This window comes from Garra rufa, chromosome 21 (genome assembly GCF_049309525.1).
Source record: "Garra rufa chromosome 21, GarRuf1.0, whole genome shotgun sequence".
Taxonomy (NCBI): Eukaryota; Metazoa; Chordata; class Actinopteri; order Cypriniformes; family Cyprinidae; genus Garra; species Garra rufa.
Window position 1 is genome coordinate 26,310,508 of NC_133381.1, and position 20,798 is coordinate 26,331,305.

At 44.1% G+C, this 20,798-nt stretch overlaps 1 protein-coding gene across 1 annotated transcript in view; it reads right to left on the minus strand.

The window, feature by feature from the left end:
* grid1a (glutamate receptor, ionotropic, delta 1a) overlaps positions 1 to 20,798 on the minus strand; it is a 154,380-nt gene that overhangs the window by 108,679 nt on the left and 24,903 nt on the right. The window contains exon 2 of the mRNA XM_073826752.1: positions 12,084 to 12,289. Coding sequence (XP_073682853.1) covers positions 12,084 to 12,289 — 206 coding nt within the window. The remainder of the gene's footprint in view (positions 1 to 12,083; positions 12,290 to 20,798) is intronic.

Sequence of the window (20,798 nt, forward strand, 5' to 3'; positions counted from 1 at the left end):
ACTTTACATTGTAAACACAATATCACTCTGCAGCTCTAATCTGGTTGCTCACTGAAGCTAAGCAGAGCTGAGTCTAGTTAGTATCTCAATGGGAGGCCTCCTGGAAAAAGTAGGTTGCATGAAAGTGGTGCTAGTGAGGCCAGCAGAGGGTGCTCATCCTGGTCGGCTGCACAGGTCCCGGTGTCCCAGTCTAGTGATGTCAACACTATACTGTCACAAAGCACTGTCCTTCTGATGAGATATTTAATCGGGGTCCTGACTCTCTGTGGTCATAAAAAATCCAAGGATGTCCTTCGGAAAGAGTAGGGGTACAACCTAGCCAAATTTGCCCACTGGCCCCTGTCCATCATCATGGCCTTATAATCATCCCCATATCTACTGGTTGGCTTCATCAATCTGTCTCCTCTCCATCAACAAGCTGGTGTGTGGTGGGCATTCTGGCATCATCCAGGTGGATGCTGCACACTAGTGGTAGTTGAGGAATTTGTAGGGCTGGGTTTTGACAAATTTTACAATTAGATTCTATTCTGATTTACAAGCTTGTGATTCGATTTGATTACCGTTTGATTCAATTCAATTCGATATTGAATATTTTGGAGAGATCAGGTACAGTACATGCCAGATTAAAATATACATGAGAGTCAGTTGGTACTACATTACTATAATACTGAAGGTTAAAATAATTTATTTGTATACAAATTCTTAAATTACACTCAATGAAGTTTTTTATAATAATAAGCTTACAATTACATAATTATATTTCTACTCTAATTAGTTTTTTGAAGAATAAACATTTAAATGGTGGCTGTCATAAAACTTGACAAATTTATTAAAATTTTATACCTTATATGGTGCATATATTTAGCGAAATGCTTTCTTGTTCTAGATGAACGAGTTCATGGTCACGAATAGTTTTTTCTGAGGTAAAAGTGACGTTACGTGACATTGTTTACAAGCTGTTATATTTATGAGATGGATTTAAGTAAGTTGTACTCTTTCTTTTAAAATGTCAGGATGTTTATTCATTATTTCATGCTGTAACTGGTATTAAAGTGGAGGAGATGCCGCGTCTCTTGAACTGAGGTGCAACAACAATCTGTCACTCCACATTATACAGCACCAGAACAGCATTTCTTGTTTGAATACTGTTAAATGAACAGAAATTGAAATCTGACCTTTGTTTCATATCAAATGTTACACAGCACAAAGCTTATTGCAATTTATTGGATGGAGACGTGCTACAATGGTGCGTTCATTAACTAAAAACTGGCTTGACTAATCCATTCTTTGGATGTAAGAATTGATAGTTTCGTGAAAATGAGAACCTAAAATATACACACATGATATATTTCACTATTATCACTATTATTACTATTAAACGACTCATATGGTGCCATAAGATACCTAATTGTGTTAAATCTTGGTTACAATATTGACCAAAATAATCATGATTTTTGTCATAAACGAGCAGTCCTAATTGGAAGCATCCTTAAATACTTGGAAAACCAGGTCTGTCAAAAATGTGATGCTTGAATTAGCAAGCATGGCTAAAAATCACTGCAGTTTTTGAAAGCTTACCTTGGCAAAAACTATCATATGATTCAGGTTCCCCTTCAGTCGAATCACTTCGACGTTACATGGGATCTCGCCTGAGAGACCGATCATCTCTGAGCCTTATATAAAAAGGCCAATTGCAAATTGGCGAGTGGACGTGCGCGTCGGCCACTCCCCCGTACATACGGGTATATAAGATGGCGGCGCGCATCACTCAAACAGACTTTCGCTTTCAGAGCCTTCATGCTCAAGCCTTTTGCTTCTCCTAGAAAAGAAGAAGAAGAACTTCACGTTCCTGCTGCACTTCTCTGCTGGTGTGCGCCGATCGAAAAAGAGCAACAAAAGCTGAAAGAGTGAATTTCTCGGCGCCGCCAGCGGGGTCCCGCGGGCGGCCGTTTTCACGGCCATAAAAGCCTCCTGCGTTCCAGCGAGCAAGCCCCATTGAGTGCACAGTGGTGCCGCGGTTTCCTCCCTGGGCAGACCGGGACTAAAAGAGCAATTTCTCACGGCTGTGTAAAGACGTTCTTTTCAGAATGGCTTTCCGGCCGTGCGCTTCTGGGTGTGGCAGTTTCCTCACCTCACTGGACGGACATGAAAGCTGCTTCACATGTCTGGGCATCGAACATGCTGAGGCAGCTTTCACGGATGGTTCATGCATTCATTGCGAAAGCATGACCATGGGAATGCTGAGGACTCGCCGCTCGCTCGCGGGCAGGCCCCCCTTCGCGCCCCACGGCCTGCGGAATTTTTCCGCCGCTGTGGCGAGGCACGAGGGGGAATTTCGAGTCACGGTGCCGAACGTTCCGCCGGCTCCAAAAGCCCTGCGGTCTTCCGCCCGCCAGCATACCCCCGTCGAGATGCCAAAGCAGTACGCCTCCCCGCCAGCCGGGCTGGGCGTCTCCTTTGGCGCTCCTCAGGAGGAAGAGATGTCTGACGCTGCGTCAGAGGGAGAGTCAGGGGGTGAGGACGCTCTTCCGGCGGCGCGGCGCCCCTCCGCGGTTGCTGCCCCGTCGGAGGCAGACTCCGAGCTCTCGGCTATGCTCCTCCGAGCCGCCAGGGGGATCGGCCTGGAGGTTACTCCATCGGCCTCGGCCGATCCTTCTCGGCTGGGCGACTGGTTCCTGGGGACGGCTCCGGCGGCATCGCCTCGCCCTCCCCCGGTGCCATTCTTCCCGGAGGTGCACGAGGAGCTGGTTAAGACCTGGCGGGCGCCCTTTTCATCTCGCCCGCTGCCCAGCTCCTCTCCCCTCGCCACCCTTGATGGCGGGGCGGCCAGGGGGTATGCGTCGGTTCCCCAGGTCGAGCGCGCTATGGCGGTGCAACTCTGCCCCCGTGGCGCTGCCACCTGGCGGGGCCGGCCGCGTCTCCCGTCCAAGGCGTGTGAGCGCTCGTCCGCCCTTGCGGGCCGCGTTTTTCACGCTGCGGGCCAGGCCGCCTCGGCCCTGCATGCGATGGCGACCCTGCAGGTCTACCAGGCCAAGGGGTTGAAACAGCTGCACGAGGGTGGTCCTGACCAAGGTACGATGCAGGAACTCCGCGCTGCCACCGACTTCGCCCTTCGTGCGACGAAGGTCGCGGCGCGGGCCCTTGGTCAGGTGATGTCCACGGCTGTGGTCCAGGAGCGACACCTATGGCTCTCTCTGGCCCAGATGGCAGATGCCGACAAAGCACGCTTTCTCGACGCTCCCATCTCCCAGAGGGGCCTATTCGGCGACTCTGTCGAGGACTTCGCCCAACAGTTCTCGGCAGCCCAGAGACAGACGGAGGCGCTTCACATCCTGCCCCGCCGCGATGCTTCCATCCCGCCGCCGGAGGCACCGCCTCCGCCTGCACGTCGCCGAGGGCGCCCCCCTGCGGCCGCAACATCTACGGCTCGCCCCCCTGCGGAGGCCCACGACGCCAGGTCGGCGAGAAGGGCCCGCAAGCGCAGAGCCAGCCGCAGGAGAGTGGCGCCGCCCGCGGCACAGGGACCGGCCCGAGACACTCGCAAGAAAACTGCGAAACGTCCCTGACGCGGGCCTCCAGAGGTGATTGAGACTGCTCCTTAGGGGATGCTAACATCTACGCTCCCCGCTCCCGGTGGAGGGCCGGGAGCCACTGTGTGCTTCAATGCTGCCGTCGGCCAACGGTCGACGGTACCCACATTTTCTCAAAAAGAGCAAATTTCTCACCTCTGGCTTCGGCCTCGAGTTTCCTTCCTGAGCAGCACTTACACTCCTCGGAACCAGACTCGCGGCTGGTCTTCGCCAGCGCGGGATCCAGGGAAGAAGGTAAGCACTGCTTAGTGCACTTAGACACTTCCCCAGGACGCTCATCCTTCTGGGTTCTGTCCCCTTCCCTGTCTCCCCTTAGGCTGCCCCACCACGGTCACGTCGGTCAACGTTCCCTTGATACCACTACGCTGGTTGATACGGACGGTACGGCCCGGCCCCAGGCGTCCGCCCAGACTCAGAGGTACCCCTTACATTCTTATTCGGGCAGGCGTGCCTCTGTTCTGCCTGCGGAGGTCGCGTTCCTACTGGCGAAGGACGCGATCCAGCCTGTCCCTCCCCCGGGACGAGGTCGGGATCTCTCAGTCCCGACTTCACGTGTCCAGTTAAGTGTGGTGGGTTAATATCCGCCCTGGATGGAGCTCTGTCCCGATCCCTTCTCAGGCTGTCGGCACACTCGCTCACGACGAAGCACATACAGGTATGTTTCCGTCTCCAGGGCTGGGTTGCAGCCATCTGCCTGAAGGGCACCCGCTGTCGCGTCTCGATTTCCCCCCGACACACACCCCCTCGGCGGTCTGCTCCGGGGGTCGAGCTCTTCAGCGTGGGGTGCTTCCATTTGGCCAGTCCCCCTCCTTCCTGCCTTTTTTAGGCCATGGGAGCTCCCCTGTCTCCTCTTCGGCAGACAGGACTTCGCATCATCAACCGTCTCTTCGACTGGTGCTTTGCCAGCCCACTCGTGAGTTCCGTTGTGCGAACTTGGGGACCTGGTGCTTCGGCACCCCCGCCATCTGGTCCTTCAGGCCAACCGAAGGAGTCCGTTCCCTCGGTCGGGAGCCCGACTCGGTCCACAAGACAGCCCGCCTTACTACTAGGAGCGCGCAGTCAGTGCTGTAGTTCCTGAGTCAATCAGGCACAACTTAGCGGTCCTCTCAAATTTGAGGCTCCTGGGGCACATGACAGCTCTAAGCCGCTTAGAGCCGCTAAGCTTGTTCATGTGAGACCGCTTCAGCACGATCGAGTCCCATGATGGGCATGGCACCTCGGCCCACTCCGGACTGGCGTTTTCCCGCAGTTTGGCCGTCAAGCCAGCCCGTGGCTACCACGGGTTGGGTTGCCATGTACGACAGAGGTTTACAACCTCCCCATCTGCTCCCATGGAGTCCAACGTGGCAGATTTGCTACTTGCCATTCACTTGAAGCAGGGAAACTCAACCGTGCAGCCTCTCGGCTCTCACGGCAGTCCACCCACCTGCAGGATGGCGACTCCACCCCGTGATGCAGCTAGTTTGGAGTATATCGGTAGGCCAGCCACATTCGCTCGTCTTCCGATTCCTCCCTTTGCCAGCTGCCTCTTTCTGAGTAACGCTGGCTCACAGCTGACTTCCGGGGCCCAAGTACGCCCTTCCCCAGCGAGCCTCCTTGCACAGACAATGTGCAAGTCCAGGGAGGACGAGGAGTAAGTCTGTTGGTTGCGCTACAACAATGGCCCACCCGGACTCAGGTCTTAGTAACCGTTCCCTCGCGGCAGTCCCTCCCTGTAGGGCACGGTATGACACCCCAGACCTCTCCGGCCTTCACAGACCGTGATACAACTATCACTCAGTACCGAGCTCCCTTACTAGGCAGGCTTGCGCACTGAGATGAGGTCTATTTTGCTGGCTTTCCACAGAGATACACGACTGCAGTAATGCTTCCCTTCCTGCAGGAGAGTTGAGCGCAGGCTGTCCCCTCGACTCTCCAAGTATATGCCGCTGCTTCGCCGCGTATCACATGCAGTAGATGGAGCTAAGTAGGCAAGCATTCACTGACCGTGAGGTTTCACAGAGGTGCCCAGAACGCACCCCTCACCCTCTTGGGGCCTTCCCGTCGCCTTCAGAGCTGCGGGACGCTCCAATTGAGCCATTGGCCTCAGTCGAGCTAGTATTCCTGTCATTAAGACAGCGCTCCTGACCGCCCTGGCTCCCGTCAAGAGGGCAGGAGACCTACAAGTTTTCTCTGTCAAGTAGCACCTCTTACCCTCTGGGACCCCCCCGTCGCACCTCATACCTCTTGGATCTCCCCGCCGCCTTTCAGGGCCACGGGTCGCTCCTTGGAGCCACGGGCCTCAGTCGAGCTAGAATTCCTGTCATTAGACAGCGCTCCTGACTGCCCTGGCTTCCATTAAGAGGGTAGGATATCGACAAGCTGAGGTTCCTTAGAGGTGCTTAAAGCTGAGGTTCCTCAGAGGTGCTTAGAACGCACCTCATACCTCTTGGACCTCCCCGTCGCCTTTCAGGGCCGCGGTCGCTCCATTGGAGCCACTGGCCTCAGTCGAGCTAAAATTCCTGTCATTAAGACAGCGCTCCTGACTGCCCTGGCTCCCATCAAGAGGGCCTACAAGCTTCTCTGCCAGCAAAGTGTGTCGAGAAATTCGGCCCGGCGTCTTCCACGTTACCGTCGAGACCCCGGCCCAGTGCCCCAGGTTCCCACCACGCCTTTCCGCGATCAGGTGGTGAACCTGCAAGCTCTGCCCTGGAGGAGGCAGACCCAGCCTTGCGATGTTGTGTCATTAAATATGTGAAACTTGAATCACTCGGCACTTCAGCCGCACCAAGCAGCTTCATCTGCCTCGGGATTCAGCAGAAAGGGAATGCTCCCCGAACTGAGGTTGGCTAAATGGGTGGTAGATGCCTTCTCCCTGTTATACTCAGGGACAGCTATGATCCTTGGGTCACGGCACCTCACCAGCAGATGTAAAAACCAGAAGCTGCGGGCTGGGCGACACCCTACCTTCGCTTGGTTCTACAACCTTGCGCAGAGGCCGTTCTCCCGTGTCCTAACATGAGGACTCACAGGTGAGCGGGAAGACCGGCTGGTGTCGGTTTGCGGCGCCATTCCCACGTGGATCCGTGCGCTATTTCCCAGAATGTTCCCTCCGGCGAACCCTGGGTCCTCCTGCCCCGCAGTCAAGGCTAGAAGCGGAGTAGTCCTGCACTGTGATCCTGCCTGGGTCTCCTTCGCCCCGCAGGTTGTGGCTTAGTTTTTATTATTCCAGCGGAGGAGACCGCTGTTTCCCTCGTGTATCCCTAAAAACCTTTATGGATATATTGAATTATTCTCATTTCCACATGTAAAGATTTCATGTGCTCCGCCCCCCCAACCCATGCTTCAGTACAACTGGCATCCCTGGAAGGGCCCCCTTATTGGGCCTCGGGGCGTTGGGAAGGTTACGTTACACTTCGCCTGCCGGCACGTATACTTGTCAGCACGTGAAGTTGTTGCGTAACGCGGCGTCAGGGTCGTGGCCTTTTCCATAGGGCTAGTTCCCATGTAACGTCGAAGTGATTCGACTGAAGGGGAACGTCTAGGTTACGAAGGTAACCCACGTTCCCTGAAGGAGGGAACGGAGACGTTACATTCCCCTGCCACGCCCCTGGCGTCGCGCTGACGCCGGCTTGACGGCTCTTCAGCGAAAACCTGTTTGAGTGATGCGCGCCGCCATCTTATATACCCGTATGTACGGGGGAGTGGCCGACGCGCACGTCCACTCGCCAATTTGCAATTGGCCTTTTTATATAAGGCTCAGAGATGATCGGTCTCTCAGGCGAGATCCCATGTAACGTCTCCGTTCCCTCCTTCAGGGAACGTGGGTTACCTTCGTAACCTAGACGTTTCTAATGCAGTTCAGCATTAGACCCTGCTCAGCAGCACAAAAGAAATAAGACAGACGTGTGAAGAATCACCCTCAGGGCCAGCGGCTGCCTTTGTTTTGGATGAAACTGTCAAACAGTTACATATTTTGCAGCATTTTTCATCTTTATCTTGTTGCCAGCTCATAATAGCGATAACTTCCACCAAGCTTTATTAGTACACCCAAAAAAACAAAGCAAAAAACATGCATACTTTCTTCCTTCCTCTTCTTTCCATTTTCTTTCCTCATTACAGCTTACTGTAACTGCTAACTGCATACCTATAACATTTAATTACTAGAATTACTATAACTTTATGTTATAATCTGTTCATTAGACTTGAAGATCTGAAACCCAAAACATAGAGGATTTTGATTCACAGTCCATTTAGAAGCTTATACTGCGTACCACAATATGGAGACTTCAGGTCGAGCCAGAGTCATTCGGCTAATGGGCTTGTGGCTCTTGGGAATGAATGGATTTCTGGACATCAGGTGCATCTCTTGTGATATTTTTATCCAGTCATTCCCAGGTAGTTTGTGCTTGGGCTCAATACCATGTATCCACACACACAAGTGGATGCCTATTAGGTGGCAGACTATATGTACCGGATGGATGTACCTTGTGTCCTTGCTATTTTCCACCTGTCTCTGCATGTCCTGACAGGCCGACACGCTCGGCCTAATGCACAGTGGTGGTAATGGCTGTGTGAATCGCATAGAGAGCCATGGAAGAATCAGAGCATGGAGAACCTCCCTAAAAACACAGATAGTAGCTCTCTGAACCCAGTTGTTTATCTGACCATGTCTCAGAGCAGCAAATCACTGAGGAAATACACACATACACAAGACTTCCCCAAACAGACAAGGTTATTCAGATAAGAGTGAATTACTGCCCACAGGGCTTAGAGCAAGAGAAAGATGGCAGGGTAAACTCATCCCCTTGACTGCTCCGAGTTCAATTTAGACTTTTTAGGCTATTGCACAGAACTCCCAGGATGTTTTGCGGCTCTAAAGAACTCTATCTCTCAGCTGTCACACTGCTAATCAGCAGAACTGCCTGGAAGACGCTGTCTAAACTGGTCCCAGAATCTCAATCTCAGCACACACATGTTGGTTTCACCATATTAGTGAGCATGTCTTATAGATGTAATGGATTTAAGGCGGTGATGATATTTGCTAACTCCAAACCTGTTGATATCAGTAGATTCATGCTGTGTTCCAGACAACTCGAAATTCAGATTTTTCACACCGCCTACTTGGAAATAATGTCTAGAACGCTGATTGAAGTTGTACATCCCACTTGTGAACTCGGGGCAGATCGCTCAAACCTGACTTCAGTGAGACATGTCATTTGACGTCACTGTTTTTAACAAGCATAGTGTGGATCCACCTTGTGTCAAACTTAAAAATAATATACATTACATTTCCCAAAATGATACCTTAAAAACAACAGTGTTTTATGTTCATTTTTGTCTGTTTTTGCCATAATTGACACAAAACCACAAATTGCTCTATTGGGCCAAATCATGAGGTCAAATAAGATCACTGGCTTTTTGTTAACCTTTTTTTTTTTTTTTTTTTTTGCAGAACTTTCTTGAAATTTTGATCAGTTTTATCAAACTTTGGGGGACAATTTTGTAAAGTACACCAATATTCAGAAAAGACACTTTTTGCTGAGCTGGAAAAATTTGAGCAAAGATTTGTGAGAGGTGTAAAAGTAATCAGCACTGCGTCTCACAATTCACAAGCTGGCCACAGTATTAATGATAAATAATATTTATTTGCAATGCATCCTCTATTTTTGACACTGCTTCTAATGGATTCTGCATTAAATGCAGCAAATATGTGGTGTAGCATATAATAATAAAAGTCAAACGTAAGATTTTAAAATGCTCCCAGATTGACAAGGCAATGTCCTGGAGGCCATAAGGTCCAGACACAGATGAGCCGGAGAATTGCAAAACAAAAAAGGACACTGGAGTGCATGTAATGTATAGACATATGCAATTCTCACTTTCAAGCATGAGCAGTCTTGAGCCCTCTCTTTATAGGTCTATAGGTTGGTGAAATAGTCCTGTAAAGGCTCCAGAAGTTTGGGACTGTAATAGCTGGAAGAGTCACTTTGTTACATATCTTGCTTGAGGGCCCTACAGCAGCAGTGTGAGGGATTTAGATATACAGTAAACAGCCTCCTGACACTCAACTGTAATCCCTCACATCCCTATCAGGATTCAAACCAACAGCCTTCCAAAAGTGACCAGTCGCTGCTTTCACAAATTCCTCACACTTGTTTAAACACGATTCTCTCTGCCTTCAATCGTAAACTGTTCAGATGATTTTGCTGAGATTACAGCTAAACAGAAAGCAATGCACAGGATGAGCCACTTTAGCTATTTTTCCAGCCCATTTGGCACAACAGCTATGTGCCTCTCTCGTTCAAAAATGTATTTTTATTACCGTACAGCAAACAAAAGTATTCTAGAGACCACACAATCTAAATTAGGATTTCTGTAGAATTCTACTGTCCTTATATTAATTAAAGGATGAATTCACTCCAGAATTAAATTTCCTGACAATTTGCTCTACCCTTTATCATCCAAGATGTTCATGTCTTTCTCTTTTCAGTCGAAAAAAGAAATTTTTGAGGAATACATTCCAGGATTTTTCTCCATATAGTGGACTTTAAAGGGAATCTGTGGGTTGAAGGTCCAAATTACAGTTTCAATACATCTTCAAAAGGCTCTACATGATCCCAGACGAGGAATAAGGTCTTAAAGTCTTATCTAGTGAAATGGTCGGCCATTTGCTAAAAAAAAAAAGAATATACTTTTTAGCCACAAATACTTATATTGCAATAGCTCGACAAGCATTATGTCGTATTGCTGGAAAGGTCTCGCATGACGTAGGCAGAAGTACCAACCCAGTGTTTACAAAGCGAGATGGAGATAATGCAGAGTACCACGCGTGACCTTTCCAACGTAATTACATGCGGCGTTAAGTTGTAGACATACATCGCAGAGCTATTTGTGGTTAATGTTTTGTTTTTTGTTTTTTTGTTTTTTAAAGAAAATGACAGATCGTTTCACTAGATAAGACCCTTATTCCTTGGCTGGGATTCCTCGGCTGTAGAGCTTTTTGAAGCTGCATTGAAACTACAATTTGGACCTTCAACCCATTGGCCACTATTGAAGTTCACTACACTGTATGGAGAAAAATCCTGGAATGTTTTCCTCAAAAATCTTAATTTAAAATCTTGGATGCCATGGTGGTGAGTAAATTGTCAGGAAATTTTAATTCAGGAGTGTAATTTAAGACAATCCTAACCCTAATATATTGAAAAATGTATATATTATATCAATTATATGATATAATATTATATTAATATTGTAATATATTATTATTATTATTATTATTGACATAAATACATATGTTATTTTTAGAAAAATATTAGTACTATATAGAGGGAGGAACTGGAAAAAAATACTTTACTATACTATACTATAAAATATAAAATAAGACATTAAAAATAAAATATACAATATATATATATATCATATATTATCCATAAAATACATATAATATGTACATTTTATATTTAATAAAGTATAAAATATATTAAAAATACATTCATATTCAAATACAAATCATTCATTTATTCATTTATTCCTAAATATATACATCCTCCATAAACTGATTTTCCGTTTGACAAAGTCCTCAATGTAAGGCTTAGTTAATCTAAGTTATAATATTTAACCCTTTGAGCGGTACGGTCCCACATATGGGATTCTAATTTCCGTGCCCCTGGGAGTACGGTCCCACATATGGGATTTAGAACGTTCGGTGACGTCACGCAACTGTAAAATTCAAACTGCGCTTTGGCGCGCTGGCTGGCACTGAGCCAGAGAAGGACGAGCTCTGCGCTTGTCAAATAATCACAACTATGCAGTGTTTTTAACCACATAACGCTTATGTTAGGTTTCAGACATTTAAATACACATAAGTACTAGTAAAAGGAGACATTTAGAGTTTGTAAAATACACACATATGTCTATGGAAGCAGCAAATAACAATCTATTCAAATATAATTTGCCGATGTGTTTTGTTCATATCACATACACATAGGCTAAGTAACTAAAAAGTTCCCTCTATACCTCTCCTAGTTCACCAGCCACTTACTTGCATGTATTTCGGGAGAAACGGATGAATTTACTTGCTGTAAAGCCGGCTGACAGGACTCTCTGAACGGCAGCGCGAACAAACATGGCGCCGCCCATTTCACATTACCGATCACGATCCAGAGCATTTATATAGGGTTTTAAACGACGAAACATACTAATTCACACATATTTGTAAATCGGAATATCAGATAGTTCATGACATGGTAAGCAAGTGTGTGAGTATTCTGAATAAAAAAGGAAAAACGAAATAAAAGCGATCTATCTGTCATACAGTGTTATTGTGTCTGTGTTGTGTCACATGACAAGCTTGATGCGTCGCCATGGAAACAATAAGAACAAACGTTCTAAAATAACGGTCGCTTAAAAAAAAACTCACTCTCGGGGGTCCGCTAGAATATTTTAAACTCACCACTGAAAGGGTTAACTGCACACGCATTGCTTCCAAACTGCTGTCACAATTTTACCTACCTGGTGTATGAAGACCTGGGCAGTGCGAGGACTGAGCAACAGGATGGCTCGTCTGAGTGTGTCCCGGTAACGGTTGAGCTCCTCCATTCTCATCGTGCTGAACAGGGTAGAAAAGACCTTTGTCACATTGCGGTCAACCTGCTGTAAAGACACGTCCAAACCCATTCGAGATGCCTGGTCCAGAAACCCACGCAGTCCCCGCACATCTAAAAGAGACAGAGCGTGCGAAAAAGCAAAAGATGATGGTTAAAAACTAAAAAACTCATGTGCAGACAGCTATTTAAGATTAGAACAGTATTTAAGACTGAGATCAAATATAGTCTAACTATTTGATTTGAGATCAGAGGTTTCCAGAGAGAATAACTTGAGACCTAATTGTAGATTTCATTCAGAGAAATGATGTTGAAAGGGATAGTAAGATCTGTGAAAATATCTAATTTTGTTCCACATGAAGAAAGAAGGTCATAGGGGTTTGGAACAACATGTTCCCCCATCAACTATCCCTTTAACTTTTGAAAATACAGTCTATGTTCATTGCTCTGGAGATTCAAGGAGTCTAGGAGAAAGAATCCTGTTTTCTTGCCCCTTTGCACATCACGGCTGTCAAGTCACGCCGTGTTCTGTCTACTGAAGTGGCTTTTTGATGGCATAATCGTCTAGCATGGAGTTTCCTAACATCTACTCACAGAAAGGACACAAGAACCGTCTCCTAAGAGGGTCAAGACGTGAGGATGAGGCTTCAAGGTCTAATTAGAGCTATACAGACCAATCATAAAAATGCAAGCATACTTCAACTTAACTATGTACATTTATGGTCTTCACTTTGAGGTGTAATTAAATTTTCATAGCACGACATTGAGGCAGTCAAAAAATGTTGCGAAAAGCTATAACTTGTCTGCATCTTTTATATTTTCTCTTTCCTTTTGTATTCACTGCTTGAAATAAAAGACAAAGCAGAAAAAAACTGAATACTTGCTAGAACCTGTCAAAGTAAAATAGTAAGATAAAAAGTATTATGAGGAGCAGAAAATGTTTAGTCCATCTGCACATTTCAGGGTGTTAACAACAGCTTTATCTTATCTGCAAACAAATCTGAATCAGTCTTTCAGTATAATCTAGTTATTCTGCATCTGAATATATTTCATACTATACCGTAGCTGTGAAAAGAGTAGTATCTCTGAATTCACAGTACTCGAAAAACAGCAGGTGAGACATTCCCAGATGAATTACTTCAACCTAGATTGTAAACGTCAGGCCGTTGGCACGTGTCGGTCGGGCTAGTTTGTTAAGGCTGCAAATCAATTCCAAAAAAAAACATTCCTTGATTCAGAGGCATTGGGAATCAAGAGTTGATTCCAAAGTTTGAGTTCATCAAGAGGAATCGACTCCTTATTCAGAGCCGTTTTCAGTTCTACAAAACTTATATACAGTATGGGTGCCTCTTAAACAGAGGGCTGCATCCCACGAAGGCTGCGTATCTCAGCTGCTAGTCATCAAATGTCGCTGAACGTCAATTCACAAAAATAAACTGAATGAAGACAAGTCATTACTGAGCTCGTCTAAATTCGAGGATACAGCCTTCCATTTGAGAAGCAGTCATTAATTTGCCTCTTGCTCGCTAATAGTTATTAGAAGTTTGATTCGTTTCCAGGAAAAGGTTTGTTCGGAGAGATCGTTTTAATGAACCACAATTGTCCACAATTTTGAGCACTGAACAGAATAGATCATGACGTGATCGAGGGTCTCAAACATCGTTTCCTTCTTATTATATAAATCTGGTGTTTGCAAAAGACCACTGAAAAATAGGCTAATCCTAACATACAGTAACAGCAACTATTACGTAATAGTCTCAGGATCATTAATAGTTACGCCCCTAACATTCGCATAGCCAAATCATCAGACGTTCTGCAGGTAGGCTATTGTGAAAAAAACTACAGTAAGCGAGGACGATAGCGAAAATGGCAGATCACGGGAATAAATGTTATGTTCCAGGTTGTGCAGGCGATGTTAAGTGCAGGGATGGGTTGGTGTCTGTACTCAGAAAGGCAAGGAAAACAAATAACGCGTTCTAATAAAATAAGGCGAGACACTAAAGGGACATGGTTAGCTTCTTGCTAGCGGTAGTCTGTTACATTGCAGTATATAAGATTTCATTTACCACATAAACTGAGTTAGAAGAGATTACTGCGCGATGGCGAATGATTTACAGGTCCTGAGCATCACTAACAAGCATCTAAACTAGTCAAATATGTGGTAAGTACTGCTGTAGTATAACGTTGCACAGAGCTTGGCAATCACAAATCAAAAGTGAAAGTAAAATGATCGTGCATTCAAAACGGCAGTTCAATGACCCGCATATTAATAGCGGCTCGGGCTCCGTGATTAAATATATATTTTCCTCCATGTGTGAGCTACTGAATGAGCCACTCTGTGAAACAGCCAATCAGAGCAGAGCTCATCATTATTATTCATGAACCTTCCAAATAAGGTAATAACAGACCATTTCATTCTAGGGACAAATCCTAGGGTTGTAAATGGACCTGTAAAACCATTTCGGGAGAATTATTGTCCTTTCCTATGTCATAAACCTTCTATGTAGATTTAGGAGAACAATTTCAAATATTGTATCAATTAGGGATGCACGATATGAAAATTTTTTACCGATACCGATAGCCGATAATTAAGTCCTTCTTGTGGCCGATGCCGATACCGATACCGATACCCAATACGTTCATATTTTTATATGATAATTTTGTGCACCCAGGAGAATACAAAATCTAAGATAAACTAATGAAATGTATATTATATATCTGGGTCTAACAATCATGGCAAACATCAGTCCTGACTCTTCAAAAATGTTTTTATTTTTTGTGTAAAGCACCACAATTCTAAATAAATAAAATGCTTTGACATTTGTCAACCTAGAAAAAAAATCGAAAAGTGCATCATGGAGTAATGTCAGATGTCCAAACGTCCGTTAAAGCTTACGTGTAGTCCATTCTTATTGATCATATTATGAATGTATGCATCACCATTCACACAAAACATCAGAATCGAGATAAAAACATCTCAACTTTTCAGAATGCCGCATGCCCAACGCAGGTAATGTGACATGAACCAACCAATAAGAGTCACCCTTTCCCTTCATAACATTGAAAGCACTGCCAAGGTGGAGAAACAGCTTATCATAGCTGTACAAGAATAAACATTTTTAAATAAATTTAATAACAGAGCTACTGCAAGCGATTTTTAATGCTGAAAATTCATGTATCCTTTGCTCTAACTTCCGCGTCTTTATGGAGAGCGCAGGTCATCGTTGCTTAGCAATGGCAGACGCCACGGCAGAGCAGGCTACAGAGTGGTTTGGAAAGAAAGAGAAAGTGGCGCGCCTAGTGTTTTCCACACGTTTTAGACGCGACATGTGAACGGCCCCTAAAACAGATTCACCGCGATGACGACCTCTGAAGTGAGATATAAGATTTGTTGTGTTAAAACTTGACGGCTTTTTACCTCCTCTCGGAATCCTTGCTAAACATGTGTTGCAAATAGCAATAGCATTGTCCTCATCTGCCTCCGTGAAAAACTTCCAGACCAGCGAAGACGATGATGACGACACAGATGATGACGTATTAAACGCGACAAAGGCCGAGAGTCACTGCAGTTTACAGCTGCAGTCACTTGCACTCGGAAAGCAGATGAATCTCAGATAAACCAGACTGATTGATTGATTTACCAGCAAGAGCACTTTATCGGATCGAATTTCATTTATTTATCGGAGCAATAAAAATGACGTAATTTTTGCCCATATCGGTCGATAATTTATCTGTCTGACAAATATCGTGCATCCCTAGTATCAATGCATTCTATGACACCTTTAAAGTAAACACCATTCAGCTGAACTGTGGACATGTGTTTTCGACACTTCATGTCTTGTTTTGTTCATGCAATAAATGCATATCCACTACTGAGCTATGGGTTATGACTAATTTCATGGGCAATGCAGACAAAAATACAATTTAAAATCAGTCAGAGCTACAGAAAATTTTCTCCATATATTTTTTTTTTTTTATTACAAATGATTCATATTACGAGAAGGCTACTTTCTACAACCTTTATATCCTGCAGTCAATGCTAAATTAGCTTCCTCCAATTTAAAAAACAAAAATAGTGAGGAACCAGAACCAGGAATCGGAATCGATTCCAAAAATTTCGGAAACGAACAGCCCTATGTTCCATGTTCAGTTTACAGAATGAGTCAGTGTCAGAGAATTAAAACAAAAGTGATGAAAATGAGTAAGTAAATGAAGGCAGCACAAACAGAGGGCTGTTCTAATGTTACATGAACTTTCCCAAGCATTCCAATATGCAAATATTTTCATACCATGATCCGCTTAAAATAAAGTTATCAACATGATACTCAAAATGGTAAGCATTATGTTTGTGTTTTATATATTTGCATTTATCTCGTATATCTTTGTTTCAGTTTCTCCTTGTGGATGATGAATATTACACTATTAAAAGCCGCCGATATAGACAACTGAATCTTCTCACGCGTGCGCAGAACGGACATGCTAGGATGTGTAAACACAGCCCAAGACACATGGTTAAGAACAAAGAATGACTGAATAACAATCACCCTTCTTTTTATCTCTAATTTATTTATTATTATTTTTTTTTAATTTCCTGTCCCATATCATGAGCTATATTAGAGGTGAGAACATTCTTTGTTAAAAAATAATTAGTAAACATATTTTCACATCAAACCTAACATTAACAAATTGTCTGTCCTTTCTTCCATGTCTGGCATCAAGTCTATCTGTTCCTTCAGGCATATATTTATTCAGACAACCACACAGTCCAGTTTTCAGGGTTATACTGCGACACAGGCAAGCTAATCAGGCATCAAGAATGATCAAACACCATATTACTTTGTGCGTATGTGTGAGTGTGTACTTGATACATTTTATCATAACTCAACCTCTGTGCAATGCGGCATGCTACAAGCTACAAACTGTTTCCATAACAACTGACCATAAAAACAGATTACTCAGCCCATACCGGCCACAGTGTGCTCTCAAAACAGTAACCAATGGAAAAGTCTAATCATTTGAGTACTTGCAAAAAGAACTGAAATTCAGGTGGGTTTAAATACACTAATGAAAACCCTTTCAGCATAACTATAATCTTTTGAAGGGATTAGTTCACTTCCAGAATAAAAATTTCCTGATCATTTACTCACCCCCATGTCATCCAAGATGTTCATGTCTTTCTTTCTTCAGTCGAAAAGAAATTATGGTTTTTGAGGAAAACATTCCAGCACTAGTTCTGCGGTGATCACGCATGCCTGGCATAGGCGTAAATACTGACCCAGTGTTCACAAAGCAAGCGTGCAAAGAAAGTCAAATGCCCTTTACGAAAAAAATGAAAACAACGATGTTGGAGGGGAAAATGAAATGAGTTTTTCACCCCACCCTACCTTTTTGAACTAATCTCGTTTAACTTTTCCAATGTGTGCAATGCTTGAAGCACATATGCATCTTTTTTATTTATTTATTATTATTTATTTATTTTTGTAAGAAAATTACGAATCGTTTCGCTAGCTAAGACCCTCATTCTATGGGTGGAATTGTGTTCCTTTTGAAGCTATTGAAACTGCATTTTGGACCTTTAATCCATTGGGTCCCATTGATGTCCACTATGGAAAAAATCCTGGAATGTTTTCTTCAAAAACCTTCACTTCTTTTATTCCGAAAGTTAACTAATCCTTTAATATCTCCTTTGCCAACAGAGACAAAGTGTATTGAAGTATGTCTCTTATATATAAGAGAAAGAGAAAATTTTATGGCCTTCTGAGCAGCTCCATGATAACAGGTCAATTGAATCTACCTACAGTACAGGTGATTGACTGGTACTACATTTAATGACATTAGTAGTGCTTTTAGTAGACATTCGGTATTCACTAGTACTGAGAAGTGGCAAACAATCATTTTAAGCAGCTGTTATTTCTGTGGAAGAGTCAGAAATAATTTTGACAGTTTAAGAGCAGGACTAAAGCATACTTGCTACATTAACAGAGCTCAATGGAGAATACAAAGCCAGATATAGCCTTGAAGCTATTAGCTAATAAGTTTAGTTAATAGTAAATATTACTTCACTCTGCTATAAGCTGATGAATGAACTTCAGCAAGATCAAGATGAATAGAATTGGAACCAGTACATTTGAATACGCTTAACATATTTAACTAATCTCACTGATTAAATAACTAAAACTATATATTTGCAAGAATTAAATATTTTTACCTAAACAGATTTTAAATTAATTTATACACCAGTGAGCCATTACATTATGACCGGCAACCATATGGTGCTGCAGGTACAGTTAACAGAGCAGTATACAGTATATACCACCTGAGGGCCGCCTTTCAGTCAGTAGTGTTTGGTGTAATTTATCAGTTTGATAATGCACAAACTGTGATGGCAAAGCACCTTGAAAGTTCAATTTTAGAAATGGCATGCCTTGTGAATAGTTCACGTGCCATTGTAAGTAAGTACATATCAAAAGTAGTGCTATCAAATGATTAAAAAAAAAAAAACGAATTAATTGCAAACTTTTTTCTGAAATTAATCACAACTAATCCTACCTAACTCTGTTGGAAAAAACAGCATATGCTGGTTAGGTAGGTTTTGAAGCATGGTCCTTAGCTGGTTTAAGCTGGTCCTTAGCTGGTCATGAGCTGGTTTAAGCTAGTCCAAAGGTGGTTCTAAACAACTAGCTCCTGCTCAGGACCAGCTTAGGACCAGCTCATGACCAGCTAAGGACGAGCACATGACTAGCTTAAATCAGCTCATGACCAGATAAGGACGAGCACATGACTAGCTTAAATCAGCTCATGACCAGCTAAGGACCAGCTTAATCAAGCTCAAACCAGCATCCATGCTTCAAAACCTTCTTAAACAGCATATGCATCAGGGGGTCTTAATCGTCTGGCCTAAATATACAAACGGTACCCTGAGTCTTTCCAGGCCATCAATTCCAGACGCCCAGATCTTCCTATTCTCCGTACATTTTCATCCTTTTCCTCATCTCTAACATTTTGAACAATAAACTGTTCAGTTTGGTTGAGGTGTGGTCCTTTGCTTGTGAAGCACAGTATAAGCGGCTCGTTTGACTGAAGTGAAGTTAGAGTGCACATCTGAAAATTCTCCGATTTGATGTGGTCGCAAAGACGTTCTGCGACTAAATATAAATGCACTTCTTTTTAAGAAAAATAAAGAGACAGAACTAGCAGTTGTTAGTAGGATGGCCAACCCTAGCCCCGCCCTGGCGTTAACTGCATAAAATATTTTAACCGCCGTTAAACTAGAAAAAAATAAATCACCTGAGTTAACTCGCTAATTTTGGTAGCACTAACCAAAAGTGGTGCACAGATAGCCAAACAACGAAATTTCATCCAGCCGTATGTCAACTACAATTGATGCCAGAGGGAATGGAGACTGTTGTGCATTGTTCACAGTGGCCGCAGAGCCATAGTGCGACACATGGCTCCCCATGCTAACTGCAGGGTATTGTGAACAACACATGAAATAGACCCAGGATCATTGAGATTGGAGCGTGTATGACTAGAAGAAATTGGCCTTTCTGGTGCATCACGTCGACAAGCAAGCACAGATACCCGATTACCAACAGAGGCTATGGTACCTGGATGAACTGCCAGGCAGACACAGCAGCGGTGTTATGCTGTAGGTGATTTTTTTTGTTTTGTTTTTGGAACACTTTAGGCCCCATTATCCCAATAGCAAAATCCCTGACAGGTGTCAGGTATCTGAACATCGTTGAGGACCAAGTGCACCGATTCATGGCAACAGTGTTCCCTGCCGGTAATGGCCAGTACCAATAGGATAATGTGCCATGCTATACTGCCAGAACTGTCAAGAAGTGGTTCAAGAAGCATGATGGTGAATTTCTGGTGTCTTTGCCACCAAATTCAGCCAACTGAACATTTGTTGCTTGACTTGGAAAAGCAAGTTCGCACTACATCACCACTTCACACTGTACAGCAGGGTTCCTCAAATCTCGTCCTAGGGGGCCAATGCATTGCAGAGTTTAGCTCCATCCCTGATCAAACTCACCTCCCTGTGCTTTTCTAATGATCCTGAAGACATTGATTAGCATGCTCAGGTGTGTTTGATTAGAGTTAGAGATAAACTTTGCAGGAAAGTGGATTCACCAGTGGATCCATGTTGTACAGAAACTGGAGGACCTACTGTTGATATTATGGTACCCCAGGAGGCCTATCGCCTCTTAGGCGAATCGATGCTGCTGTTTTGCGGGTCTGCGGGTTATCAGGTAGGTGGTCATATTGTAATAGCTCATCTGTGTATATCTCAAAAAATGGTATCAGTCTCTATGTAAATATGAAAATATGTGATATGTGACCCACAACCACAAAACCAGTTTTAAGTAGCACGGGTATATTTGCAGCAATAGCCAACAATACATTGTATGGGTCAAAATGATAGATTTTTCATTTATGCCAAAAATCATTAGGATATTAAGTAAAGATCATGTTCCATGAAGATATATTGTAAATTTCCCACTGTAAATATATCAAAACTTAATTTTTGATTAGTAATATGCATTGAACTTCTTTTGGACAACTTTAAACGTGATTTTCTCAATATTTAGATGTTTTTGCACCCTCAGATTGTATCTCG